At 42.4% G+C, this 23,663-nt stretch overlaps 1 protein-coding gene across 3 annotated transcripts; it reads left to right on the top strand.

Annotated features, from left to right (window-relative positions):
- On the top strand, nucleotides 1-23,428 carry LOC147905031 (DNA topoisomerase 1 alpha-like). Of its 3 annotated transcripts, XR_015542591.1 has the most exons (17): nucleotides 1-684; nucleotides 837-1,861; nucleotides 4,917-5,111; nucleotides 5,195-5,275; nucleotides 5,412-5,471; nucleotides 6,599-6,693; nucleotides 8,497-8,653; nucleotides 8,753-8,878; nucleotides 13,002-13,082; nucleotides 13,183-13,273; nucleotides 13,389-13,522; nucleotides 13,755-13,820; nucleotides 15,214-15,303; nucleotides 15,551-15,651; nucleotides 15,730-15,898; nucleotides 22,743-22,874; nucleotides 23,046-23,428. XR_015542591.1 is itself a non-coding variant. In XM_087389458.1 (16 exons), exons 2-16 carry the CDS (start codon nucleotides 860-862, stop codon nucleotides 22,809-22,811), a joined length of 2,517 nt encoding a protein of 838 aa, XP_087245584.1. In that variant the 5' UTR covers nucleotides 1-684; nucleotides 837-859; the 3' UTR covers nucleotides 22,812-23,428. The 3 variants fall into 3 exon arrangements, 2 of the variants coding, with proteins under 2 accessions (XP_087245584.1, XP_087245596.1); XM_087389458.1 differs by having other exon boundaries at nucleotides 22,743-23,428; XM_087389470.1 differs by having other exon boundaries at nucleotides 1-399; nucleotides 22,743-23,428.
- Nucleotides 23,429-23,663: the final 235 nt, after the last annotated feature.

Raw genomic sequence — 23,663 nt, forward strand, 5'->3', positions numbered from 1 at the left:
TTGAATTTCGGCTATCAATAGAATGTTGGTTCAAAAATATACGCCTTCACAACGACTGAGCAGTGGAGCCTCTGCAGAAAAAGCAACGACTGAGATGAGCAGTGGAGCCTCTGCAGAAAAAGCAAGGATTCTCTCAGTCTTCCACTTCCAAATTGAAAGGCTCTCTCTGCGATTCCTCCCGGAGTTCGAAATTTCCCGCGAACGAAAGAGATAGAAACCCAAGCACACAACCAAGCAGGCAGAGAGAGACAGAGAGAGAGAGAGAGAGAGAGAGAGAGAGAGAGAGAACAAGCCGGAGAGAAACCCAAGCCGACAGAGACAGAAACCAAGGCCTGGTGTGTGTGCGAGCGCGCGCGCGAGAGGGAGACAGAAACCGAGGGCTTTTCGGACTTAAACATGGTACAAGATAAAGGACGGGCATATAACAGTGAGAGACAAATGTGACACTCTTGGAACTCCTTTGCACACTCTTCAACATTGAGAGAGAGAGAGAGAGAGAGAGAGAGAGAGAGAGAGAGAGAGAGAGGCCTCTTGGTACCTAGCACCCAAATGCCAATCTCCATGAAAAAGTGGCGGTGAATTTTCCCAGTAGCTGCATGTATCTTTTAATTCTGAGGCACGTTGCTTAGCCATAAATAGCTTTGTGGCATTCTTCTCAAATCCAGGCCTGGCAAACTCTTAATAGTACGTTTCAATTCAAGGGTCCTTGATAACTCAATTTCTTGCGCTTGCATTTTGTGGAACAGATCTCCAACCCAATTTAGGTCTAGCTGTGTTCATGACGGTCTCGCATAATGTTAAAACAAAGACTGACAGGTATGGGCTTTCTCTGGCAGGTTACAAGAAGCCATCTACGCTTATGAGTGAAGATCCGCCTACACCATCACGACCTTCGCCGTTGGTTCAACGAAAAGCCTCAGCTCTACTGATGGATGACGATTCTGATGATGACAAGCCATTGCTTGCCCAATTCAATGTCGCAAGAAGCACAATGTTGAAAGCACAAACGATGAATTATTCAAAAAATGGTAATGGTTTGTCCAGTTGTGCAGAAATTCCTCGGATGTTTAGAATGGATTCCACGAATGCGTGTCAAAGTACCGAAGACTCTGACGATGACAAGCCTTTGGCATGTGCACTGGTGAAAATTTCTGCCGGTGACAACATCACAACTCCTTATGATACTGGAGTTAGGCCATTAGTCTTAGAACGCTTGTCAAATGACCTCATAATCACAGACGACCAAAAGATAGCTCCTATAAAGGTATACTCTAGAGCCAAAAAGAGACCACTCGATGAGAGAACTGGTGGTTCAGTTGATTCTGCCGCAAAGAAACCCAGACCGTTGGTCACACACGCAAACTCAGTGGTAAAGATGGATACAGATGAAGACGAAGATGATGTTTCCATAGCCCAACATATTCGTGCGTTTGCAAGTAAAAGGAGGTTCATTGCCATGAAGAAGACTGCAGCCAGCTTACGAACTGCTGTGGTTGTCAAGAAAGTGGCAAAAGTGGATGTAGATGAAGATGACTATGACATTCCTCTAGCCCAACAGATCCCTGGGGGTGCAAGTATAAAGAGGTCTGTTGTTGTGAACAAACCGGCAGCAAGCTCAAGAACTGCTGTGGCTGCCAAGAAGGTGGTAAGGGCCAGAAAGACAAAGTTCAAGCGGCACAAGAAAATAATTAAAAAGTACAGGGATGCGAAAAGGGATAAGAATGCCCCAGGTGCAGGTGGTGGACAGAAATGGACCACCCTCCAGCACAGTGGCGTGATATTTCCTCCTCCATATAAGCCTCATGGTATCAAGATGCTCTATGATCAGAAGCCTGTAAACCTAACTGCAGAGCAAGAAGAGGTCAGTTATCATTTTTATTGTTAGTCTTCAACACTTCTGCATCAAGCTGTGAGGCTTCCAGCCTTCCCTCTCGCCTGCAATGGAAAACTCTCTCCGAGAGAGAGAGAGAGAGAGAGAGAGAGAGAGAGAGAGAGAGATTCATTTATGTATAAATGTTTGTTTTCTACACATACATACATACATTCATAACATATGTTTGTGCACATATGTATCTCTATCTCTATCTATCTATCTATACATACGCACGCATGACACATGTAATACATATTTTTGTTTTTTTTGTAAGTATGGATATATTCTTATGAGAGTATACATACATATATATGTGTGTGTACACACATATACATATACATACACATGCGCACACGCACACGCACAGGCACACATTCTTTCATGTTTTTTTTTGGTAAGAATCAGTCTTATGAAGGTATATATACGTAATACGTGCATCCATGTACGTGTACGCACATGATACATACATATATACGTACATACATACATACACACATACATACATACACACACATACATACATACACACTTTTTTTTTTGGGTAAAAGAAAATTTGCATTAGGAAAGCATTTACATTCATAGCGGGACAGTTACTACTCACATACATACATACATACCCATATATATATGTGTGTGTGTGCAGGGCTTCATGATCGTTTTCCATCCACTTCCTTTGGAAAGTAGTTTTGGTTGTTTGGAAGATATACTTCTATCCGGAGTATGATCATTTCTTTTCCTGGTGTCCATATTGGGCTCTCTGGTCGTTGTATAGTGCTCGTACCATTTGACTGTATGAGCACTCTTCAGTGACTGTCTTCCCATATTTTCGAGCGTCTTTGATTCGGTTTCTGCAGGATGCTCATTCCTTTGGAGACCTTCCTCAGGCCCAGTTGGAAGTTTTTAATTACTGATTTTAATTGTGAGTAGGAGCTGCAATGGATGTTATGCTTTCTTTCCTCCTCCTTTGTGTTGGTCTCTCCGGGATGCCCATTATCTCGGGGACCTTTTTGTGGCTCAGCTGGAAGTGTTTTACTATTGCTTCTAGTCCTTCTAGTAGCTGCTCCATTTTGGGGCAGATTTGAATGTACATTTTGTTCATACTGAAACAATGCTTTTCATTAGAAAAAAGTGTGGTGTGTGTACTCCAAGTTCTGACCCCTCCACAAGGTAAGAATTGCTTCTACAATCTCTCTCCTTGATGAACCCCTTTTGGTTCCCCCTCCCCTCTCTCTCTCCCCATATATGTGTGTGTGTGTGTGTGTGTAATGAGATTTTCTGTTTTGTAATTGTCAGCCCCTTGTTGGGATACTGCTCATTGTAGTATAAAGCCTGATGGATTTCACCCAAAAAAAAAAAGTGTGTATGTATGTATGCAGGTAGGTAGGTAGGTAGGTAGGTACGTACGTACGTATGTGTGTATGTATGTATTGGAGGGGTTTTCCCACTGCTTCTAGGTGCCATACTTAGTGATGGCAATTGTAAATTTCATTGATTGATTGAATCAGTGGTTTCACAAAAAAAGTGTCACCCAACCTTTTTTTTTTTTGGGGGTGTGTGTACTTTGTATTCCACAAGTGCCAAAAAAAAGTGTGTACTTTGTGGTTTGTATATCATGCCCGGCAGCACTTTGCTGTTTGGGCGTTCTTCAATGGATGTTTATGCTTTCTTTCCTCCTCCTTTGTGTTGGTCTCTCCAGGATGCCCATTATCTTGGGAACCTTTCTGTGGCTCAGCTGAAAGTGTTTTACCATTGCTTCTAGTCCTTCTAGTAGTAGCTGCTCCATTTTGGGGCAGATTTGAATGTACATTTTGTTCATACTGAAACAATGCTCTTCACACAAAAAAAGTGTATCACCCATGTTTGTGTACTCCAAGTTCCAATCCCTCCCACAAGGTAAGAATTGCTTCTAGAAAATCTCTCCTTGATGAACGCCTTTTGCTTCTCGCTAATTCAAGTTCTCCCTCTCTCTCTCTCTCTCTCTCTATATGTGTGTGTGTTTTCGTGTTGTGTGTGGAGAGAGAGAGAGAGAGAGAGAGAGAGAGAGAGAGAGTTTATTAATGTCTACAACCGAGGGGTCTATGAGACTGAAAAAAGAATCAGATACAATGAAAGCTAAGGGTGGGGCCACTGAACGCGCACCCGTACCCAAAGTTAATGTTTGTGATGAGTAAAAAAATAAATACATCACGCTCTTGCTGCGAGAGAGTGAAAACCCATAAAGGGGATACGACGAGGTGGAGCCCTACTGAGAACAGACAAGAGGACCTTGTTTAACAGTGGCTCTGGATTTGGTGAGGGCTGGTGTCAAGGAAGAAGTAATGGATCGCTGTTGATGCTCAGCTTGTCCAGGTCCTCCATTCTCCTCTGTAGCCTCCATGAGGTAGCCTGCGGTTTGACAAGTGCTATCATGAATCCAGTGGTCCGTCTCCCCATATCAGAAACAGAGGATATGTTTGCAGTCCTCATGTGGGTGTCCACCTGGGGTTGGTTCTGTCCAAGTTGTGCACTCTGGCTCTTTGGTACATCTGTCTGGTCATCTGCAGTCCCTGGCTAGGGTCACTGGAGAAACAATTTGTGATCGTGCTCTGATTGGGCTGTACCGGTTCCTCTTTGTGCTCTCCTCTGTGCTTGTATGAGCTGATCTCTATGTCTCTGGGCCTCAAGAGGGAAAGTGGCCACATGCCACTAATCGAGGAATTCGTCCATGGATCTCACAGTACATACCTACTTGCCTACCTATCAAATTTCAATGTATCTAGATATTTCATGGCTTGCTTTTTAATGTTTCCATTTTTTTGGATTAAAGGAAGTCTGCTCTTCTTTTGACACACAGTTGTTTCTGAATGGAGATATTTCATTCATGATGAAAATTTCAATGCTTTTTCATTGCCTTCAGGATTGTGCTCTCAAATATGATAGAAATTGGGGCATTTTCTTTGTTCACAGCGTTTTTGATTTCCTCTCATGTATTGGCATTGGAGCATTTACAATATATGCCCTTCAATTTGATGTTCAATTTGATGCTTCCGGTTGTTTGGCGTAGGTTGCTACAATGTATGCCGTAATGCTTGATACTGAGTATGTAACAAAGCCAAAGTTTGTGTCAAATTTCTGGAATGACTGGAAGAAAATATTGGGGCCCAATCATGTCATTCAGAGATTGGAGGGCTGTGATTTTACCCCTATTCATGAGTGGAGTCTAGCAGAGAAGGAAAAAAAAAAGCAGATGTCTACTGAGGTAAGTGCAGTTATTTTTCAGCGTGAGAGCATTGTGGAGAAGGCAAACTGTCCTGTATCATCACATTTTCAGAACGATGACAGGAGAAGAAAAGATTGAAAGAGGAGAAACAAAAGCAGGAGGACAAGTACATGTGGGCACTTGTGGATGGTGTAAAAGAAAAGGTTTGTCTCAGTAAAACTCTAGCTGATGAATGCTTTAATTAGTTGTGAATACCATGAGAATTTGTATGGGAATTGTTGACTTTGATCTAGCCACACAAGACTTGGCTGGTTACATAATTTTGTTTTTTGACATCAGGTTGGGAATTTCCGTGTGGAGCCCCCTGGTTTGTTCCGTGGTCGTGGAGAACATCCAAAGGTTCGATCTGATTCAATGCATTTATTCAGGGTTCTAAAGCGATTTGCCATGCAAGACTTCCATCTCAAAATACCATCTTTGTGATGTGATGGCGTATTTTCTTTGTACATTTGGTCTGCCTTCCCCCTTTTTTTTGGAGGACCATCCTAGGACTAGTCAAGCGGGACTTTACCCTGATTATATTTGAGCGTTCCAGGCAGATGGAGAGGAATGAATGAACCTCTTGCTGTGGACTCTGTGTGCTGGATGCCTGGCATTTAGTGAAGAGGAAAATGGTACATTGCAAGGCCATGTGCTGAACCTCATGCCAGGTGCTTAACAGTTCAACTGTGTTCAGGGTATGCAGGGATCTTGATATGATGGTATTTTAGTGTCTTTAGAGACTTAGATAATTACACGAGGTCACACTTCACGCATGGCTGGGTGTTTCCTTACGTTTTTGCTTCTTCTCTGTTTCTTTAAATAGTTATCAAAATGTTTGCAAGTTGCAACCCTGCATGCGCTTTTAGATGTGGTTTCTTTCTTTTTAAGATCGACACTGTATGTGGGACCTGGGTTCTCTTCTTTTTAAGATCGACACCGTATGGATCATTGTTGATGGATTGATTGAGTGCTGTAGAATAGCTTGGTCTGAAGGAGTTCCTACTCAGTTTACGTATGCAGTGGCAAAGTTCCTGTAATACTAAAGCTTTTGTGCAACCATTTCTTCTCCTATATGTTGCATATGATCAGCTTTCTAAGTTCAGAATCATGTTATGTGTATCTCTTTCGAACGTATGTCTAGCAAGGTTATAAAGATGTTCTAGGAGTTCTGGACCTTATTGTGGGGTGCATGTTTGGCCACTTATTTTGTTCTTTTTGTCCATTTCTCTCCTTGTCAATTGGTTTTTCTTATTTAGTCTGGTACTGTAAAAAGTACTGGGTCAGATCCTTTACTTCATCTCAAAGTCTTTTTTTAAATATTTTGCGTTTAATTCACATGTTTATCTTTATTGTTTGACAGCTCTTGATCATAGGGCTGTGTTGTTTCAATTTTCCTTATAAACTTTCAAAATTGAATTTTGGTCATTCTGTAATGATGCTTTCTTAAAATTTGTAAATACTGATAATGGCTGCTGCAATTTTAGATGGGCAAACTAAAGCGGCGAATTTTTCCTGAGGACATTGTCATTAACATTGGAGCAGATGCACCAACACCTGAATGCCCAATACCTTGTCATAGGTGCGATTTTCAGAGAGTTATGTTTCTGCTACATTAAGTGAGGATAAGAGAAGGAAAACGATCCCCCTCGTTTGCGAGTTGGCATATCAGACAGTTTTTTTTGTTGTGTGACATTCTAACGTTTCACATCTAGATGATGGAGCTTTGTGTGTTTCCCCTATGGTTGCTTACAGAGATAGGAGAGTATGAAGGGCTGATTGCTTCCAGATGTCTTTGAAAGACCAGACTCTGACCCTAACTATTGTGCCTGAAAGACCAAATTGGACTAGAGTGAGGTTTTCATGCTAAGGAATATGATGTATGAGAGATATTGATGATACTTATTTTTTGATATATTATCACATAACGACGTATTGTCCAATTAGCGCTGTGCTAGATATTTTTCATTTAGTAAATTTCATCTATTTGAATCGCATGATGACTTGTATGATCCGATTAACTTTTGTGTACATGCGCATGTTAGCTCTGCTTGTTTGTGTGTGTGTGTGTTGAGTTTTTCTGTTGATCCAACATTTTCTTTATTTGCTTTCTTCAAGCGTTCTCTGCAGCAATCTTTTTTTGACTGCTTGTAGACTCGCTACATTGATCATGATGTATATTTAGCATATACAGAGATTTTTAGCTGATGTAATTTCTAGCTCCTCGCTTTGAGGTAGTATTTCTTGTAATATAAACAATCATGGCTTTCACTTAAAACAAAAAGTGTGTGTGTGTTGGCTCGCGTTTGTGTTTGTGTGTGAGTGTGGTAGCTCTGTGTGTTTCTGTTTGTGTATGTGTCCATGTGTGTGCATATCTGGGCAATGCCCAGATGCCCAGAATTATTGCTTGGACCAACAGTAAATAGTATGGAAGAAATTAAGAAACATCATATACCAATGAAGATAAGATTTGACACATAATATTCTATCCATTAGTTCTAGTCAATGAAGGATTTGTAAAGATTGCCTAGGCAAGAGAACTCGTATTACTTTCCCATGAGCCACTGGCACCAAATCTTCCTCACTCATCCACATGAGTCTGTCAAGGAATGTTTGTGGCGTGTCTTCTGATAGGTAGGGACCCCCTAGGAAGCTTGCCATGTCCTTTAAGGTAGGTTGATTTTTTAATATCTCCACTAGAAGCTACGCTTAAGCTGCTTTAGGAGTTCTCCTCCTTGGTTGCTCTAATTCCTAAGACCTGCTACTTGCAATTCTGGGTAGGGTGCAGTTTGGATCTTGCAAGTGGACAGCCCCAGGGGGTTGTTCCTTAAGTCCATTAAGGAGAAGCAGAAGGCACAATGTATAGTGAGGAAGATAATGGCTGTACGTGAGGGGGAGCTGGGGAACTGAGGAGATGAGAGCTTTGCTGATAGGGTCATGAACAATGGAGGTGAGGGACAGGACCACAAACTTATTACAGGTGAGAGGATAGGAGTTGCCCAGGGCAGTTGGAGAGATGGAGGGGAGATGGGAACTGAGGAGGAAGGAGATGCAGGAGAGGAAGGTCATGACATAGGAGGAGATAAGCTATGAAGAAGAGGAGAGCAGCACATGTTGGAGCAGGGTGGAGGGGAGTGCAGCGTATGACCTGCACAATGGGGGAGGAGGGACAGCGGCAGGTAAGGTGCAACAACGGGGGCGGGGGGGGGGTGCAGAGCTTGCTAACATGAGTGGATCTCTCTCTCTCACACATGGTCTTCATGTCCTCTCTCTTGTGAGAACTTTGTAAATCAATGTGAATGCTGTAGCACCTAATGAAGTCTGACGTATAATTTTGAATGTCTATGGCCGTCCTCCTTGCAAAATTGCACTTATACTTTTGTAGGTGGAAGGAGATAAGACATGACAATACTGTCACATGGCTCGCTTATTGGAATGATCCAATCAATGTAAAGGATTTAAAGTATGTCTTTTTGGCTGCAAGCAGCAGTTTGAAGGGTCAAAGTGATAAGGAGAAATACGAGACTGCCCGGACATTGAAGGTACAGATTTATAGGAGTTTTCAATTTTTTGCCTGCTTATGGAGAGGTCCAATGTTCATATTTATTATGTTGACACTTATGTGACCTTTGTGCTGGCAGGATTATATTGAAGACATTCGAAAAGCTTATACTGAGAACTTGAGTTCATCAGACCTGACAACAAGGCAGATCGCTGTTGCAACTTATCTTATTGATCGCCTTGCTCTTAGAGCAGGGAACGAGAAGGTTTCAATCCTTGCTTTCTAATTGTTCCTCTTTTCTCACAGAACAGTTCTGTTTATGTCACGCTTTAAAACCATTGGGGTTTTGTTCTAATTTCTCATATCCTCATCTCTATGTAAATTAAAAAGTTCTATTCAAAAGGATTTCCCCCTTATTTACAAAGGAAATGATTGAATACCCCTCTTTTATAATCCCTGTGGTCTGATTTTGTGTTGCCATTTTATACTTATGTATTCTTGCTTTTTTACACATGAAATAATAAAACCATATTATAAAATGTTTGTGCCCCTGTTGATGGTGAGAGAATTTTACCACAAAACATACATCTTAACAATCTCTTTTAGTTTGAACAGCTCAACACAAAATACAGTGTAACAGCCGCTTTGTAGATGAGCGAGGGTCTATAGGATAACAGATTTTTTAACAATCTCTGTGCTTTTAAAGAGATTTGATAACCAATCTTTGAAGTGTGGAGGCCTTTTCTGTGGCTGGAGTGCATTTCGTGTTGCATACTTGTAGGCATATGTGTATGTGTGTGGTAGTCCAAGAGTGTGTTTTACTGTATGCCATTGCTACTCATCCTATGCTGCAATATATTGATGATCTTGTGGCTATAGGATCACTTCAGGGCTTGCAATTGGATGCTAATTGCAGCATGGTTGCTCAAGCTTATGCTGATGATTCTTTCTTTACCCCGAAGAATACGCCCCATGATCTTGGTGCCTCGATGCATGCCCTCTTTGTTTATGGTTTGGCAGCTGGTCTTCATGTTAATTTTCAGAAATTTAAGCTGCTTCCTTCGTATTCTAAAGATTGGCATAGTCTATTATGGCCCGAGGATATCATTCCACCCACTCAGTTTGTTTGTCATCTTGGTTACCCTTTGGGGTGGGAACTCACTCGCCGACAACAAACTGATTGGGTTTTGGCTAAGCTTCGGAACAAGCTTGAGTATTGGAAACTGGCAACCTGGCCTTTGCACGTTCGTTTTCGAATAGTGCAGTCCATCCTTGTGGCATATATTCAATTTTACTTGCCATTGATCATGTTCACTAAGGCAGATCTTACATCTTTCATGTCTGTCTTTATGGAAATCTTCTGGCGATCCAAACATGGCAGAAAAAGTCTCAGGCTACTTTCGATGCATTACATTTGTTCTCCCAAGATGCATGGTGGATTGAACATCACGGATATTCATGTGCATATTCTTGCCCAGAGGGGAAAAATGTTGCTGCAATTTCTACAAGGTGATCAGCCTTGGGCTCTTATGATTAGGACTCTGGTCACTCATATCAGTATTTTTGCGTTTGGTCATTGGCAGCTTGATCTCTGGGATTTCTTTTTTGGCTGCACTGATGGCACTTTACCTGGCTGTCCTTTCGTCTTTCGCTTGCTTCTTGACTAGAAGCATGTTCTTTCTCATCTGGAATGGAATGGACGGCAATCTTTGCTTGGGAATTCTTTGAGAGCTGAAAGCATTCATTGGTCGAAAGTCTTTCAGCCTTCTTTGGCTTTACAAGAATCTCGGTGTTCTTACTTTGTCTCGTTTAAAGGCATCACCTCGGTTGCTGATGTTATAGATAATGCTGGTATTGTGCTCCCCTTTTCTCTAGTAGCCACTACATATGGATTGGGCTCTCATTATCGTCCTTTGTGGCGACAAATTACTTCTATGCTTTCGCCTTTTGTTTTGATTCCTCCTTTGGAACTCCAAGACCGGCTGGAAGATTGGACTTTGACTTCTTTAGGGTCCTCTTCTCGTCCTTTGAGATTATCTCATATTACTGTACCTGCATTGCCTTACCCTTGGGTTTGAGAGAGAGGTGATTTTGTTTGGCGAATGCATCGCCCAGCCAAGAGGTGGAGGAAAAGATTACAACAACTTTGGGCCTGCTTCGGCAATAGGTTTTCTTTTGGCGAGTTCTTTTGGGAGTGTTTCCATTTGGACAGCTATTAGCTTATCGACACATTGGTCCTGCACTTTGCCACATATGTTCTGCTTCTTCGGAGACTGTGCCTCACTTGTTTTGGCATTGTTCGTGCTCTCGTGAGTTTTTTTATCTGCTTCAACAGCGTCTGCGAGCAAGATTCCCATTTGTTTTGTTTGGGAAGTTCTTCTGGCTATTGCGGCTGGGGGGTGGGGCTGGGTGGGGCGACACTGCAGGGCAGCGCCATGGGGCAGGCAGGGGGGGAGAGGGGGACAGCGGGGCGGGGCGGGGTGGGGTGACACTGCGTGCACCGCTGCGGGGTGGGGGGGAGGGTATGGACATATAGGAATTGTACAGTCTTTGGTGATGCTACTTTCTCTCTGTTTGGCTTTTTTAGGTGCTCTCTGCAGCAATCTTTCTTTGATTGCTTGTAGACCCGCTGCCTAGATCATGAGGTCTTTTTGGCATATACTAAAATTTTCAGTTGATGTAATTATAGCACCTTCTTTTGAGGTTACTACTCATATAATATAATCAATTAAAGATTTCACAAAAAAAAAGTGTGTGGTAGTCCAAGAGCTTGTGGTAGTTCATGAGTCCATAAAAGTTTAAGTGTCCAAGGGTAGCACATGGCATAGTCCAAAAGCCTTTGGTAGTCTAAGAGTTTTAAGGGTGTTAGTCCAAGAGCGTGTGGTAGTCTAAGAGTCCAAAGGTGGTAGTCCAAGAGCTTGTGGTCGTTCCTGAGTTTGTAAAAGTCCAAGAGTCTGAGGCGACTAATCCAAGAGGCAATGATAGTCCAAGTGTCCAAGAGTGGCACATGGCAGCATTTCTTCTCCAAATTGCCATGTGGCAAAACGCTCTTTGTATTTAATAGGTAGATGAGATAGAAACAAAGGTAATACATGAGTTGTGTATTGTTTGTTAAATTCTGTTGCTTCGAGATTTGAGCATATCATTTTGGTATTAGAGCGTTTGGGATATGTGATGCCGGTACAATCTAGGAGAAAAAGGTTTGCTTTGAGCGGACATTAACCGGTTGTTTGTAGAGAGATTATGGTTCATATGCGCTTAGTATGGTGTAGGGCAACCGACTCTAGATGGATTTGAGTGGTGATCTGCAAGGTTATGACTAGCAAATTTAGGCCTTAGGCACTTTTGTTCATGCAAGCATATGGACGCCTTAGGTTAGTTGCCAACAATAGAGCAATAACGGTTATCAATGCTCCGGCTACATGTTAATAATTGAGTTACTACACCCATATATTGAGAAGCTCATTGCAATTTTATTGATGATTAGAATATCTAGGGTTCATCATGACTCCTGATGGGGTTGAAATGGGTCCAAAGAATTTGGCTGACATTTTAGTGTGGATAGTACCGATGTGACAAACTTATGGTCCTTCTTAGGATTTGGTTAGTTCTATTGAAGACAGATCAGAGGATATTTTGATATTCTCTCTCTATTGACTGATTCGACCTCAGATAAAGAACCTTATGTTTGGGGAAAGAATCAACAAGAATGTTTTGGCGTAGTAAAGAGACCTGTTGCTTAAGGACTTGTGTGAAAAATTGTTGATTCCGAAAGCCATTTTTCCTAGTGGTATTTTGGTAGGAGTAGTTCTATTACAAGAGAAGAGGTGGATTCCCTTTGAAAGTAGAAACAATTGCATGAGGTCCATTGCGGTAGGAGAATAATCTTGAGTATGTCACACGATGTTTCTCGTATCAAGTGAGTAAGGTCGGCTCAAGGCACGACGGGTGAAGTAAGGTAGACTCAAGGCATGACAGGCAAAGTGCATGGCCTTTTACAGCCATTGGAAATACCAATAGGTAGATATGAGAGCATTTCCATGGATTTTTATAGTTGATCTACCATAGGGTTTTGATTCTATCCTTGTGATGGTTTATAAGAGATCTGTGTGTAAATCCTGAATTTAAGTCTGTCTGATGTCCAGTTGGGATCTTTTGTACAACTTGCACTTGCTGCTCTCTAAGGCTAATCCTGCAAATTTGGTTTTGGATGAATAGAATAAGTGCTACACTGTTTGTTTTGAAAATATAAGATTGAGACTTGTGAGATTAAGACCTATACGGTTGTGTCATATGCTATCTTGGAGCTGGATTGTATGACTGTTTACAGAATCAGCAGCCTTTGTGACTTGCATTCTCTCTCCATCCATCCTTTCTTACATGGGCAGGATGATGATGAAGCAGACACGGTTGGTTGTTGTTCTTTGAAAGTGGAACATGTAACACTTATTCCCCCAAGGTCACTGCAGGTAAGTTGTTGAAGCTCTTCTTTCGCCAAAACAGATAAATTTCGTATTTCTTTTCTGTAAAATTGTTTTAAGCAGATTTTTTCCCACTCTTTTTGTGCAGTTTGATTTTCTGGGGAAAGACTCCATCAGATACTTCAATACTGTGGAAGTTGATGAACCTGTCTACAAGGCTATCGGGGACTTCAAAAAATGTGTGCATTTTTCCCCCTTCATGTTGTGACCTTTACAATGTGTATGCAAAATTCAAATACACCTTTCTGCTTTGTTCCATGAAGATGTCTGACACATCGGTGTTGTTTCCCCCAGCCAAGATGGCCGGGCAAGATTTGTTTGACAAGCTAGATACCAGCAAGCTGAATGCACATCTGAAGAATATTATGCCCCACTTAACTGCCAAAGTTTTCCGTACCTACAATGCATCCATCACTTTGGACAGATTGGTATGTGCTGGTATGCTATTTGTTATCGGCTGAAATGAGGAGAGCTTGAAAGTTTGTGCTTGTTGATTTTTTGTCGGACTGTAATATCACTTTGGATTATTTGACCACTGCCCAAAGTTATGTAATCTCTTTAAAGAACCACTGATACTTTTCATAGTTCACAAAAAGGAGATTTGTTAGTATCATGCTGCTGTTAGGTGTTGTAAGCTCGTAGTGTTTTGTATGTGAGCAGCTTGTGCACACAGGTGGCCATCTTATACCTGAGAAGATTGCAGCTTATCAAACAGCCAACAAGGAGGTATCTCTCATCTTAATCCTGTTTTGTTGAGCTTGAATCTTGATGCTTTTGTTTTGGCTTAAATGTATGCATTTGTGGCTCAACTTCTTTCTTCTCTCAGTTATTTCGTAAACAATTTGACTGAATTCACGAGCAAACATGTGCTAGGCAAGTTATGTGATGAATTATGGATTTAGCTTATTATTTCATGCTTTCGAGTTGGCACCTTAGGTTCTAGGTCAGACCACCCATGACATTATGCCATTGGTAGGCGGCTGCAGATTTTAAAGGAGCCACATAAGGTGGCATGCCCCATGTGCATCCATTCTTTGTGTGAGCAGCTTGTTTGCTGCATTTTCCACAAGTGTGATTGTACCCAGTGACTGGCATTTGCATTGCAGCAATTCATTGTATGTGCATTGTAATTCTACGCGTGCAATTGCTTGGCAGTGTTGTGTTTGCAGCCAAAGCTGTGTATTAGGTTTTAAAAGTCTGAAGGCATACACAATATTTGAAAATATGGATATCTAATATTCCTAGATTTGGAATTGCTCCATAACATTTGAAGGTTAAGTGCATGCTTAACAACATGTCAACCTCAGGTGGCCTGTAAGTTTTTAGGGACCCTTGGGTTCAAACTTTCAAGGAGTAGACATCCCAAGGAATCCCATCGCAAGGGTATTCCTTATTATGCCCCCCAAAATGAATTGTTATAGGAATTTGGTTTAAATATTTAGTATTTGGAAGTGTAATCCCAGATTACACTAGTTGTTTATGTGATAACCCTCTGGTGCAGTATCAGGGTGTCACCCTTGGCAGTAAGGAGAGATCTAGATTGGCATGATGTCACTCTCTCATCCGAGCAGTCACATCCACCAGGGAGGAGTGAGCCAGGCAGCCACTTTTTGACAACCCCCTAGTGCAATATCAGGGTGTCACCCTTAGATCCATATTGGCACGATGGCACTCTCAGGTTGTTAAGTATTGGTGACTGGTTCAGTGGAGGTTAGGAGATCACAGAGCAGATCATCACATAATAGAATTATAATAGAATGAGCCCTTTCCAACTATGGCACTCTCCCAGCTACCTATTCCTTGCACTCTCTTCATCTCCTTGCTACTTGTTGCAACTCCTATTGGTGGTTGTCTGTTGCGTGGTATTGTATGCAATGCTTAAGAGCTTTTTACAATCCTTGATTCAAGATAGATGTAAAGACATCCTTTTACTATGCAGGCTAGATCTCATTAAAGACTGTATGAAGTACTTGCACAGGTGAAGTAACTGGGTGCAGCTATCATAAGTACTAACGGTACAGAAAAACACCCATGGGGCAACGGAATTTGTATTTCTTGAATCTTGAAAGCTAGGAAGTATGGTGTTAAATATTTTACACTCATTGGAGCTTTGCTATAGGTTGCAATCTTGTGTAACCATCAAAGGTCTGTCTCCAAGTCACATGGAGCTCAGATGGAAAAGTTGAAAGGGAAAGTGGCAGAGCTGGAGGTGACCTCTCTCTCTGTCTCTCTCTCACTCACACACACACACACACACACACACACGCACGCACGCAACAATGGAACCCCCAATTCAAATTCAAATGTTTTGCACGACAATTCTTGCTTGTGCATGCAGCAGCTCCTTGCCTAGGGGTTAGGAGCATGAGGAGAATTTAAAGTTGTACAATGACTTGAGAGTTTTTCAACTTGGTGTACTTCAAATTTTAGATGAATTCATATGTTATATTGAACAGGAACTACTCAGTGAGCTGCAGAAGGAGCTTGAAAGGGCAAAACAAGGCAAGCCTCCTCTCAAGGATGCAGATGGGAAACCCAAATATCAAACTCCTGAAGTGTAAGCCCCTCATATTTGTGTCATTCGTTTCTATGATTTTGCGTCTTCTGTCATTAATCATGGGCAACACATGGGCAGGTGGGAGAAGAAGATTGCTCTAACAAAACAGAAGGTAGAGAAAATGAAATTGGACATGCGGATTAAAGATGATCTGAAGACAGTGGCCTTGGGAACATCCAAAATCAACTACCTGGATCCTCGTATCACAGTTGCCTGGTGTAAACGACAGGAAGTGCCCATTGAGAAGGTTGAACAGCTTAATACTTCTGGTTATAACAATCTACATCTAGCGAGTACTCATGTGCATAATTAGAGAATGCACATATCATATATTTATCAGCTTAGCATACATTGTACACACATTTCAATAATACCTTTGTATAGTATTCATCATTCTAGCCGATAACGTGCTCACCCCTTTAACGAATAGATAGGTTGCATGGACATAACATTTCATGGACATGAAATGAAAGTTGCATGAAGATGATATCATCAAGGAGCGAGTCAACACATATTTTGTACTGTACACAGTCCAAGTCCTCAATGGTCATGTACTTCCAGCCTTTATGATAGATGCAACAGAGGAGGATTTTCATCTTATTGGTTTCCTGCCACATAGAGGTTAGAAGCTCTGTGACTGGATATACACCAACGTGGCCACATTGGGTGTCATAGTCACAGTTTTGAGGCTGCCGGGCAGAGGTTACTTTTCAGTTGTGTTACAGACCACTGAGGAAGCACTCGTGAGTTCACCTTAACACTATCAGAGTAGAGATATTCATCCATGGCCTTGGCGGAAACGCTTCCTTATCTCCACCTTGGCTGCTCTCCCCGGACTACCAGATGAGATCAGTGCATGTGCAGGGCGGTGGAGCATGTGGCTAGCATGGCAGCCACAGTCTTCCTTTTGCAGGTGTGAGGTTGTTCAATGCCCAATCACTTGTAGGTGCAGGTGCCACCAAGGCTAGGCTTAGTTCAGTGTTTCCATTGCCACAGCCCTTGCCCACTGTGTTGGTGAATGGGTCTAGGCTAGAGGAGGACAGGATGGTATTCGGCTAGGCTTTGTTCTTTCAGTCCATGATCCAGTATTGCTGCAAGTACTGCCCACATCTAGATTGGGGCACACGGCCTCAGTTAGTCCCTGATTTCTTGTTTCAAGATATGGAGTTTGTACAGATCCTTCAGGATGCCTGGTTATCAAAGGACAGACCAAAGGAGCACGGATGGGTAGCGTGATTAGAGTGGGCATTAGCGGGAGTTAGCGATGCTTGCTAGGAAAAAGCAAAAGAAGAGAAAGCAAAATCCAGAGACAGAGAGAGATTTGAAGGGGCTAAGGTTGCTAGATTACAGGGCATGTTACAGAGCTTCTGGCATTCCCTTTTTCTTAGAGGTCAGCTCTCCACAGCACAGGGAGGAGTCGCAGTGCAGAAGAGCTCAGTTTCGATATTATTCCCAGCAGACTTTTTTGGTATAGAAGGGGGACGATGCTCGTGAGAGGGTGTCAGGGAGTTGGACAAAGATCTTCTGGAGATTTACAGATGATGCACGAGGATCCTCACCGCCTTGATAGAGATCATTTTTGATTTCTACTCCAGTCTCTATATAGCAAATCCAGTCACTGATCCAGTGTGAGATAGGAGGTTTGGAGTCATGTTCCATAGATGGTCTTGCATAGGATGTGTCACATGCCAGACTATCCACTTATACTTTAGGAGATCACAGGTGCATTATGTGAGTTTCCCCTGGATAGATGCCCAGGTGAGGATGGTTTGTCTTACCTCTTTTCAGGACTTTGTGGGATATCATTGGATCTCACCTCTTATCTGCCTTCTCAGAGGCTTTACAGCTAGGATCTTTGGGTGAGCTCTTGTGTACTGGTCTCATTTGTCTCATTCCGAAAGGGGAGACAAGACAATTCTCAAGAATTAGAGACCCATTACACTTCTTGGGACTGCCTATAAGATTTTAGTGAAGACTTTGGTTGTGCCCCTCTGGCCTCTTCTCCCCGAGATCATTAAAGCTATATAGACAAGTTTTTGTTCAGGACTGAAATATCCTGGACCACGTGTTCAATCTTTGTCAGGCTAAACACGAGGCACAGGAGAGTCAGCAGGATACTGTAGTCTTACTTCTCGATTTTGAGAAGGCTTATGATAGAGTTGAATGGAGTTTCGTGGAGGGTACCGCGGTGTTTTCTTGCAGACAGTATCAGACAGATGAGGAGATTGCTCAGGAATTTCGTGTGGAGTGCTGGGGATCGTTCACTGGACAGAGTATCATGGGACAGTATCACTCTTCTTATAGCATAGCTAGTTGTGGGGATCCTAGATCTTGAGCTGCAGAGCAGAGCTCTCCTAGTCAAGCTTCTAATGAGAGGCCTCTCCTAGCTTTTAGTTAGAGGCTTGACTCCAGGGGATCAGACATGGAAGCAATTTTTGGCCACAAGTATTCTTTAGTGCTACACCTAGGGTGGCTAGTCAGTGGCCAAGAAGTTTCAGCTGGATTTTCTTAGCGGGCCATCATATTCAGCCTACTTCTCTGTTTGGGATTATTTTCATCCGACACTCATCCGTGCAGTTCCATCCACTGAAGAGGAGATAGCCAGACAACCACTATTATGCATACATATGGACCTGTACCACGGGCTACTACCACTAGACTTGAGGTTATAAGAGGATCCCTCAGTCGTGGTCTGTAGAGAGAGATTCTCACTGAGCCTCATGAGGATCCTTAACCTAAATTCAGTTGGTAGTGAGCTTGGCATGTGAGAGTGGGACCAGCACCTTTCTTATATTTTTATTCTGCATATACTTCTCACAGACTTACTCGTAGCATTGGATGGACCAACAGGATCTATACTGGTAGAGGATCTCAGTCAAAGGATGCCAAGGGAAGCTACAATCACTAGAACCCTCCCGATTAGCTGTCATAGAGGAGCCTAGATGGAGAATTTGGATATTTCAGGAGAGACCTCTAGCAGAGCTGGACTGTGATCTAGGGGAATGGTCTTTGCCAGCTCCTCGCTTCAGATGCCCTTTTTTCATTATTCAATGAGGAGTGGATACAGGATGTATTCACCATCTAGTCATAGCTGTTCAGCACTGGCACACACAAGGGATTAATGAGCAGCTCATGCTGAGGTTCCGGACTCACTTTTGGGGATCAATTGAGCCAAGGAAGTTTCATACTTTCTTTGGCTTACCATTCACAAGGGCATACCAGTGGGTACAGCAGATGAGCAAACCTTCTATTCGTATGAGACACCAACTTGTAGAGGAATCTTGCATGCATTACTTGTGGAGCTGTTACATTACCTTGGTGGTTTGGGCTGGAATTTTTAGATTTTTCTCTGATACTACATTCAATTCCTTCATAATGACATGGGGAGCAGCTATTTGGGGTAGAGGGTATGGCACCTTTGCTTTATATGAGTCTGAGGCTAGTAACTGTGCCTTCTTCATACATCACTGTCAGATGTGGACCTACTCGTCTTAGCATCATGGATCCACAGGATTTGTTTTTGATTCCCATTCCAGCTTCAGGTGGCCATCCATCCACTGTGCCTGATATATTGCCTTCTATTTGAGTGGATCTCATTTTCACCATTAGGAGTCAATGGGAGAGAGGTACTGGGTCCTCTGCAGTTGCACGAGTGAGGATCTGAGATTGCTCTCTATTTTCTCATTTGACACCACCTGGGATGTTGTGGCACTATAGACTACCCCCTTGGTTTTTCTGTCATATTGTAGAGGCTAGGGATAGAGTCCTTACTCTTCCAACTCTTGTATAATCCATTTTGAATGTACTAAATTACCATATTTTATAAAGAGCCTCGGTCCTAAGCCTTAAGGCTACATAAGATATTTGGCTCATCAATGGGATCCTCATCCTCAAGGCTCAGGCTCCTCCTCCTTTGCTGTCTCCTCCTCTGGCACCAAATTATAATTATCAGTAAGGTGAGTGTCATCTGTTGTCATGTGTAAACTCCTATTTTATCTTGTTAAGAAAACAGAAGTTTTCATTAACAAAGATCAGCCCGTTGTACTCTGAGACAGCTCCTCTTCTTTGTATGGATGTGGGCAAAGCTGCTCCACAAGCACAAATGAATCCGCTTAGGGGAATCAAACCTGTAATTCCCCCACCATGTAACGGCCCCAACTCGAAATCCCTTCCCCCGCCCCCCCCTCCCCCCCGTGAATCCCAACTCGAAATTTGAAATTGCAAAGCTTTTAAAATTTCAGATGTATGCATAGTATGTACATTGCACTCAGAAGCTAGTACTATGTGTAATGTATTATGTATAACTAAAATCTGAAAATTGAAATGAGTTAAGATTACATGGGACAATCTCTATCCTTTCTTGAGGGTTTCTTGATATACCTTGGAGGACTTAACCACGCCATTGTGGGCTGTACCCGAGACTGTCAGCCATCTAAATCATAACGGGGAATTGAAACTATATTTCGGGAAGGAAGAACAGGTGCAGATCTTGGAGGTTGCTGTAATAAGGCGTCCTATCTCAGCCCTGAAACTATGCTTGGTTTGGAATGCTGTGGCCTGCTCTAAATCAACTTCCTTAAGAGGTGAATTATCCCTAGCAATCTCCTTGAGTTTAGGCTCTCCTTTGTTCTCAATTCAATTTCTCACAGTTCTCAACTGAGTGTAGGCATTGTCAAATTTATTCTTGTTATATTTTTCCATACCCTCTACCCTCTGCCCTCCAGATCATACTATTGTTTGAGTTTCCTTATAATCGATTTCCTCTCTCTTAGGCTCCCTTTTCTGGATTAATGTGTGGCTTTTTTTGAGGCCACTTCAAAATAATAAAAGATGCAGCTAGAATCCAAGAGATATAGACTATGTCTGAAATAATAAGAGATATAGAAAATGTCCGAAGTAATAGGGTCTAACAAATAATCAATGCGAGAGTATAATGGCACACTTTGGATCAGAGGTTTACAGAATATGCCAAAAGCCTCAATCTCAATTCAGCCTTTGCCGAAATGTGCCTTTCAGGGGATGACACGTGGCAGCAGTCAAATGGAAGCACATTTGGCAATGTGAATTCGCCCTATGGTGGGCTGTGGCCATAGGAACTGATGATCCAAATTTCAGAGCAATTGGCTGACTAAATTTCCATGATCTAGCCCAAGAACTTCTCTAATATTAACTGAAACAAAATTGTTACTACTACTCGCGAGCATCCCTGTGTGCTCAGCTGAATTGGGCTTGGGTTGGTTGATAACCCAAAGACCGGGATCTTGGATGGAGCATAGTGATCTTTCCAGTCTTTGGAATTATTGCTATAAGCTATGCTTAGGAGTTCTTGCCCATGGTGGGCAATGAACTATCATTTTTTGTGCCGCACTTAGTGTGATAGTCCTTGCTAATGCGTTCCTTGTGTGGGTGTGCTTGTTTGATCTTGGAGTGCCAGCATTGCCTAATTCGTCATCATACCAACCATTCTAGGGAATAGGAGGCCCTTCAGATGACTTTCCCATGGACCTGACTAAGGGGGGGAGAGAGAGAGAGGGATAGGGAATCATACATTCAAAAGAACTGAGATGAACAAAAATCTGGGGGATATATTTTCTGAGTTGTAAGGCCTGTGACATGCGTGGGAAGGGGGCGAAAGAGGTGAATGGGCGACCAAACTACAGCAGCAGATGTCAGAGAGAGAGAGGGGGAGAAGAAAGAAAGAAAGAAAGATGTATTGACGTCTTCGAGAGGCCTCTTGGGCCTATGAGACAAAGTACAGTATCAGAGTGACTCATGCTCATACAAGCCGCTATGGGCTAAGGCGAAGGGCTCACTAAGACCCCTTGCTGAGTACTACACTAGACTAAAATCAGAAATACAAAGTGCAAACTCAAAGCAATGTTACCAGGGAACAGTGTTCCGACATCCAGAACATCTAGAATGCAACTTCCAGGAAGCAAACCGGAACCGGAACGTCCCTTTTTTTTTGTTGGGCTCTTTGAAAGTTTCAAATGGGTATTTTAGAGCTTATATTGAAAGTTTAAAGCTGTAAAATGTTAGTCTCTTTCATTTTCTAGCATAGTTTTATGTCATATGCTGATGTGTTGTGTATGACGTGGCGTTCCGTTCCCATTCAGCCTTCCCGGAACGTTCCCGTTCTAACACCCAAATTTCCGGAACATTCCCGTTCCCTGGTAAATATGACTCAAAGTCAAAAACTAGAGACTAATAGCTACACGAGAGAGAGAGAGAGAGAGAGAGAGAGAGAGAGCTGCGTGGTGGTGATGGGGAGCACGAAGGTGATAGAAATTTCAAGGGGGGGGGATCTGCAGCCAGAGGAACCCAGCAGTATGTGGAAGAAGAGGCTGCAGGTTATGGTGCACCTGTAGGAGGGTTGCTTTTGAAAGCTGATACTGTAGTGTAACTTATGCCGGTATCTTTGCTTGCTAAGCTGTGTGCTGTTGCCACCCTTTGGTAGGGTCCACACCATGGGCCACACCTTGGGCAGCTCCATGGGTCTTCTTGATGAGCTCAGCATAATACGTGCAGGGATTGCATGTGACATGTAGGCTGCTGACACAGAACCTTCCTTATGGCTGTTCTTGTCAAGAATGGTTTTTTGGTATCTTATTTTAGAACTTTATCGTGTATTGGTAGAATGATTGACTGGATGCTCGTGTGAAGGGAGGCTTACTGCTTCATGTACGTGCGATTGTTGTACATGCCAGCCTAGTCATCTTCATGAAGTGCTTTCTAAGACACAATGTGTGGATGCTTTAAAGAAAATGAGGTAGTATGCTCTTAACTCCTGCTTGCAAAGAATGCAACACACGTAAGGATGCCATGTGATGAATGCTACAAAAAACAATATGACATTTTGCAACACCAATCCCTTTTATCATTTTTTAAAGAATAATTTGTTTGAATAATTTGTTTTACATCATGCAAGGTAGAAAGAATCATGTGAGTTCCTTTGTTCATCTCCCTTGTTTTTTGTGGCAAACATAAATACTCTGATCAGCGCCACAAGTTCATTCCTTGCTTATCAACCACATGAAACATTCCTTGCTTATCAAGCACATTAAACATGATATTTGGGTTTTATGGACCAGGTATTCAACAAGTCTCTTTTGGCAAAATTCACATGGGCGATGGATGTGGACCTGAGTTTCTGTTTTTAGGTTCTCTCGCAAAGAATGTTCTGGACTGGTTCACTCTTGATTTAAGTGAAGTGCCTTGATGAGGTGAGTGTGTAACTGAACAAAGGCTCTCCTATCTATTGTTGAAAGAAGATTTGCAATGATTCATATTATTGATCTGAGGGCCTAGTCTATGCTGGTTAGCCAGATAGGTCCATGACTCATGCTGTGCATGGTTCTCATTATTGCCTTTAGTCACCAACTGTGCTTGGGCAGATTCAAGGGCAATGCCAACAGGCCAGCTGAGTTATTGAGCAAAAATAGCCCTTCAAAAGGGTTTATAATGACAAGGGTTCTTCTATTAATTCAAGGCTTTAAAGCCTCTCTTCTTCCTGAAATGGTTCCAAATTTGTACGATTTGATGAGTGGTGTTGCCAACAACTCAAATTTACTGTTTCAAGAAGAGCAGAAGAGGATGTTAACCTTGTTTAAAACAAAATGCTTGTGGTAGAACTGGAGCTCATACCTTGCAAATTCACGTAGTTTCAAAATGGGAAGGGATATCTAATCCATGTCCCCATATAATCTTTTGCCCTCTCCACAAGGCTATGCGTTTACACTGGTTTCAATATGGTTGGACTGGTTTGGATAGGTGACATTATGCGATGTGATTGTTTGCGTATATTGTGGCTGCATGTCTTACTCTTTCATAGCCTATGTACACATATTTTACTTCACACAATGAAAGTAGTTGACACCATTGTTCCAAAAGCATAATCTCATTGTTTGGCCCTTTTAGCTTATGCTTGCCTTGTACTGTTCCTCCAAATTTGTGTTAGTAAAAGCTCTAGGATTTGCAATTACTTTATATGACATTCCTTTTCACAGCTTCTG

Source organism: Dipteris shenzhenensis, chromosome 2, assembly GCF_047967505.1.
Source record: "Dipteris shenzhenensis isolate YYH24624 ecotype China chromosome 2, Dip_SZ_1.0, whole genome shotgun sequence".
Lineage (NCBI taxonomy): Eukaryota > Viridiplantae > Streptophyta > Polypodiopsida > Gleicheniales > Dipteridaceae > Dipteris > Dipteris shenzhenensis.